Raw genomic sequence first — 6,226 nt, forward strand, 5'->3', positions numbered from 1 at the left:
AAGCTTCAGTGCAGAGAAGCTCTTTGTCATATGACATACTTGTCATCTATTCAAAGGTGAGAATGCCAGGGTGGGGTAGGACAGTCAAAGTCCCTGGCTCTTCTAGCAAACTTATAGATCAAGCTACAGTATGGCATGTTTTTAATTTCTATTTTCAAAGTTACTCAAAGCACTGGCTAGGTGTTTGACTTCGTGTGGGTTTTTCTGAGTCACATATATATTAAAAAAAAATAAAATAGGAGGGATAAAAAAAGAAAAACAGGTGTCACCTGAAAGTGTTGAAAGATTAAGAGTGATGTAGGTCTAGAGACAGCCAGACCCATGCATAGACACCAGTTTATGGTAACTTTTTTCCAGAGGTGTCACTGAGACCAAAAAAATGTTAATGGAGTTTATCCACCTCCAATTTCAGCAATAAAACATTTACCCACTTCTTACAGATACCAGATAGGTGAGTAATTTACCACTGCACTACTGCATCTCTCTGTAGTCACTGTGCTTACACTTAAAAGAGACAACATTGTCAGGCTCTTATTCCAGGATCGGATCCAAACTTCAGTGAAGTCTTTTTCATTTCTCTTCACATAAAGTTCTGTTCTAACACATTAACAACATGTAACTTAGAGGACATGAGAGGTGGAACTCTTCCAGAACACATTTAGTTTCCTGTCAGAAAGTATTGCATGCCTTTGCACAGGAAATTATAAAATAGAAAATAAACATGTAAATATACCATTTCAACACATCCTCTACATCAAAGCTGGCCTGATGTTTTTAATTTCAGCTTTTTGAGGTTTTGTTTTTATAAGTTACTGAATTTATTTTCAAGCCCCTGTTTATGAAAAGAACTTTAAAAGAGTTATAAAGTACATTTATCAAATGAAGGAAAACTACAACTATAAAGTTCTCAAAAAGAGAAATAATGTGAACCCTGTATGTGCACACATGCAGACACACACTCAGACTTATATATATTTGTTAGTACTGCTGAACCACAGACCACATGCAGAAGAGTAAAAACCACCCATAACCAGATGTGCCACTGTAAACCCCATATTTTAGGATATATTCTATGAACTCCTCAGTGCACAGGAAGACACAAGTTCCCACACTGTGAGTAGCAGTTTATATGGATTCCTAGAAAGACCGACTACCTTCACGTACCTAAAAATACTCCAAGATCCAACTGGGAGGTAAAAGCCCTTGCAAAGTAGAGAGAGGGTTTACCGGAGTGAAAACACATTATTTTGAACACTATCCAGCATAGCACAGAAGTGAGAACAGCAGGGACACGTCACTTCAAACCCCCTGAGAACCAAAGGGCTGCAGAAGGAATTCCACCCTTTCCCACGGAGTTCTGTATAAATACACACGAGCGCAGTGCTTCAACTGAACACATCCACGCGTGGCTTGCAGAGCCACCCTTTCACTCTGACACAGTGGCCTCAGGTTATATTTCCATTTTCCTATGGCAGGAAAGTGTAGCAGTGCAAAATGCTTCATTTCTCTGCTCTATCCACAGCTGAATAAGAAACCCCAATTTGAAAGTTCCCTTCAAGCTATAAAAGCAAAATTATTTCCAGGGGATGGAGAAAAAGACATTTCCAAAGTTCCTATCCAGCTACAAATACACTATGTAAGACCAAATACTCTTTTTTACCTCAGAATATCTCTCACTGATCTAGCAGAGCAAAGTTTGTTGATATTCAGGGTTGCAAACCCATCTGTTTACTCAGGCTTTTGTCTGTCAGCATAGTTTGAAGAGGTGGCTTTGAGAGATCAATTTTTTTTCCTGGGGGTTTCTTCAGAGCTACCACAATTTGTTATTGCGCCTGTTTAGAGGCTTTAATTTGTGGTTTTAGAGATTGCATAACTGCACAGAGAGGTGGTGAGAGGCCCACATGAAGAGTTCAAAATAAGTTTGACAATATAGTAAATATCTACTCAGTAATTTTCCCTGGACTGGGCACCACAGAATGCCAAAACTGGAGGACTGGAGAATATGTTTCCATTCAGATGCTAAAATGCTGAATTCCCTTCCCTTGTGGTTGACACCAGCTGAGGATGGTGCACCAGGGGGCTGCAAACCAGGTGCCTGATTAGATCGCTCTAAAACAGCTTACTTGGAACCAGATAAAGAAAAACTGAGATTTTAATTTTGCCTTTTATTCAGAGTTCTTGTAATAAGTTACATAAAAATGAAGTAAGCTGCCTAAACTCCCATGAGGAAGCTCAGCATTAATTTTTCCATTTTGCAGATGTTAAGACAAGACGCACAGAGACATGCAGAGTCACATTTGGAGAAGTGCAGGCTGCACCCAGAAAGAGTTGCAAAGCCTCTGGGAATCCTTAGCCAAAGACACGGCAGAGGCCACAGGCAGAAATGGGGTGCTCAGGACACCATAGGCACATTGTATTCTTGGGCTGTGTGTCACGGAAGTCAGCTTGGCAAGCACCTGGGCAAGCAGCAGCTGTCCTAACAGCAGCTCAGAGATGCATGAGTTATATTTGTGTAGCAGAGGGCAGTGTTCAGCATTTTGGACAACTTCTGAAGAAGTTGGTGAGGAAACGATGTGCACATTGCAAGCTGGGAACCCTGCATCACTGGAGTGACAAGGCTGTGAGCAGAGCTGTGATATATTGTCTAGGGCTGTGTCTGTATACCATATAAGATCTAAGTTCTCTACCTCTGGGACAGGTCCCCATCTAGTCCAGCAAGAAAGGAATCTACAGGCCACAAAATTCCTTCTGACCAGGCAAAGACTGAAGGTGTCTCTTCTGTGCTCAGCTCTGCATATTTCAAGCACTTTCCTACTAATACACAATCCACCCAACCTCAAACCACCCACTACACATCCCCTTTGGGGACACTACAGAGGTCTACCTGACCACGCCCATGAGGTGACACTTCAGCCACCTGTGTAAGGACTTTGCTAGACCTACTCACGTGAGCAGCTTGTGTTTATAGTTCAATTGACAACGGAGGAAAAAAAAAAAAATTGCTGGCTCCTGCCAGGTCTCCAATTAAGGACCCAACTGACCCGACTCACAGCTCACCTGGGTGCGGCAGGACACTGGGAATATGGCATAGGCAGAGCTCTCCTGAGTCTGCCTCTGTCCCGATCACTGCCCCCGCTGTCCTCCCGTCTGGGCAGCCCCGCAGCACCGTCCGCGCCTCAACTCCAGGGCATGGGAGATGAGCGGGCAGGAGCAGACCGGGTGACAGACACCCCCAGGTCCCGGTGCGTCCCTGGGACAACAACAGACGATCCGAGGAAGAGAAGCGGGTGACCTGACTCCACGGGGACGCCCCCTCCGACTGGGGGGTCGGGGCAAGGCTGCGGGGCTGCGCACACGCCCGGGCCGGGGGGCGGCAGGGCCCGCAGCTCCCCCCGCCCGCAGCTGCCGCCGCTCGGCTTCTCGGGCAACAGCGCCCCCTAGCGGCCACAGCGCCGCCCCGCGCCCCTCCTCCGCCGCGGGGCAATGCCCGCCGGCCCGCGCCCACCTAGTGCCCCCTCCCGCGCCGGGAGCTGCCGCCGCCGGGGCCCGGGCCCGGGCCGCCCGCCGCGGAGCCAGGTGGTGCCTGCGGCCGCGGCAGCTGCCGCCTCTCGTCCCGCCGCCGCGGCGGGAGGATGCGGGAGCGGTGTGTCCGCTGCTTCGAGCCCCGGATACCCTGCCCGCGTAGCCGGGGCGCGTGGAGGGGTGCGGGCTGTGCCCGGGGGTAACAGGGCTGGCCGGGAGGGGAGGGATGGAGGCGGCGCGGGCGGCCCGTCCCTGCCACCTGCAGGCGCTGCCGGGACGGCCCCCGCTGCCGCTCCGGCACGGAGCCGTCCCCGTGCTCGCACAGCCCGTGCGGAGCCGGGCCGGGGTCGGACCGGGCCGGGGTCGGGCTGTGCCTGTTGCATTGTCCTTGGCGGGGCTGTTTGTGAGCGCCTGCCGCTATCTGCGGCCGGGGACCCCGGCGGTGCCCTATCTCCGACTCTCTGCTGGTGCCTGATAGCGCCTGCTCCCTGCTTCGTTGCACGTCCTTCGCAGCTCCCGCCGGGGCTCTCTCCCCTTTTGTCTGTGTATTTTTAGGTCATTAGAGTGGAGGGGTAGGTAATCCCCAGGCTCAAGTTCCAGAGGGGCGGGTTCTGGCCGGAGGTGGAGTCACTTTTCATTTAAATCCCTGACTATAAAATGGGCTTAAAGAGAAGCGGGATCTCAGCTGTGCTGCACAGACCCCAGCAAGCAGGGTGCGTGGGGGCCCCCAGGCAGCCAGCGCCCTGCAGCACAAGCCGCTGCGATGCTCCACTCCCTTGGCGTTCACACCTTGCAGCTGCTCACCCAGGCGGCCGCCTGCATCCTCCTCTTCCCCCGCTTCCTGCTCACTGCCGTGATGCTCTGGCTCCTGGATTTTCTGTGCATTAGGAAGAAGATGCTGATGATGCCCACGGCGGAGGAGGCGGCCAGCGCCAGCGAGGGGCCGCCCCCCGACGATCCCCCGGTCTGCGTGTCAGACTCCAACCGCATGTTCACGCTGGAGTCGCTGAAAGCCGTGTGGCACGGGCAGAAGCTCGACTTCTTCAAGTCGGCGCACGTGGGTTCCTTAGCCCCCAACCCCGAGGTAATCCAGCTGGACGGGCAGAAAAGGCTCCGCATCCTTGACTTCGCCCGCGGCAAGAGACCGCTCATCCTCAACTTCGGCAGCTGCACCTGACCCCCGTTCATGGCCCGCCTGAGGTCCTTCCAGCGCCTGGCCGCGCACTTCGTGGACATTGCTGACTTCCTACTGGTGTACATAGAAGAAGCACACCCCTCCGACGGCTGGGTCAGCTCGGACGCAGCCTACAGCATCCCCAAACACCAGTGCCTCCAGGACAGGCTGCGGGCAGCTCAGCTGATGAGGGAAGGGGCGCCCGATTGCCCCCTAGCCGTGGACACCATGGACAATGCTTCCAGCGCCGCCTACGGTGCCTACTTCGAGAGGCTCTACATCATCCAGGAGGAGAAGGTGATGTACCAGGGAGGCAGAGGACCAGAGGGCTACAAGATCTCGGAGCTGAGAAGCTGGCTAGACCACTACAAAACCCGGCTCCAGAGCCCCAGCACGGTGGTCATCCAAGTGTAAAAAGGACCTGGCAAGAAGTGCAGGGGTGGAGAGGCGAGGGGAGGGCGGGAGAAGAGGTGAGGAGGGAGAGGGCATTGCGACGTGGATGGCAGGAGCTGCCTTCCCCGGGGACACTCGAAGGAGGCTGCTCTGCGAGATTTCAAGCAAGATGTGCCATAGTCCTTTCTCTATTCAAATCATGTTGATTTGCCAGCCACGCTCTGTCAATACTGTATTTCCATGTGCGTTTGTAAATAACTCTCTATTTTTTTTTCTTTTTTTTTTTCTTCGAGAAGCGTTTACTATTTTTTAAGGAGGCTCTCTTCCTACGGGATCTGTTCCTAGCTGCGTGTGTGCGCGGGTGTGTTTCTGAAAAGTTGTGTACAAGTGCTCCGTGCTGCCTAGCAAGTGCTAACTGGGATTTCTAGTATTTCTTTGTGATGACCGATTTTGAAATGGGTTTCTCTAATGCCAGGAAATCGCGTCTGATGTTGTCAAGTACTAGAACTGCCAATAGCCAGAGCTGAACGGAATGTCCTATTTATGTGAGGGGGGGTTGTAAGACGTTCGTTCACCTTTTTTTTTAATGATTTTTTAAAAATAATAAAGGTTGAGTAAATACACGTCTAACCTTGACTGTCTCTATCTCTGGACCGCTACACTCACTTTCTCTTTTGCCTGTCTCGCAATCCCTTCCCCGCTGCCGAGCAGGGAAAGGCGAAGCGGCAGGAGAGGATGCGCTGCTGGGGGCTGGGGGGCGGCGAGCCACTGCCGCGCCCGGCGACGGGCTCTCGCTCCGCTGCGAAAGGAGGACTCAAAAGAGAAGGGAGGGTACTGGACGTCCCCGGGGGAAAATCCAAACCTCTGGGGCCCTCGGGGGAGGGAGTATATGGGTGGTCATCGTCATAAAGACTGTCCTGGAGGACTGTGACACTCCCTTCTCTGGCCCCGGCGAGCCGCCCCTGAGGCTGAGCCCCTGGAGGGCGAAGGTGCAGGGCTGCCCGGCACCGTGCAGGCAAGTGAATCCCGGCCAAAAAAATAGGCGGGGGGAAGTCGTCCTGGCCCGGAGAACTGTCCCACCGGGGACGCCGGCGGTGCCGGAGCCGGAACTCGTCCGTGGGCAGAGCGACCCGCACC

General features: G+C 52.8%; 1 protein-coding gene across 1 annotated transcript; it reads left to right on the forward strand.

Moving 5' to 3' along the window:
* Positions 1-4,028: 4,028 nt before the first annotated feature.
* On the forward strand, positions 4,029-5,719 carry DIO3 (iodothyronine deiodinase 3). The gene has a single exon (XM_008500032.2). The coding sequence runs from the start codon at positions 4,286-4,288 to the stop codon at positions 5,108-5,110; it is 825 nt and encodes a 274-aa protein (XP_008498254.2). The 5' UTR covers positions 4,029-4,285; the 3' UTR covers positions 5,111-5,719.
* Positions 5,720-6,226: the final 507 nt, after the last annotated feature.

This window comes from Calypte anna, chromosome 5A, assembly GCF_003957555.1.
Source record: "Calypte anna isolate BGI_N300 chromosome 5A, bCalAnn1_v1.p, whole genome shotgun sequence".
Classification (NCBI taxonomy): Eukaryota; Metazoa; Chordata; class Aves; order Apodiformes; family Trochilidae; genus Calypte; species Calypte anna.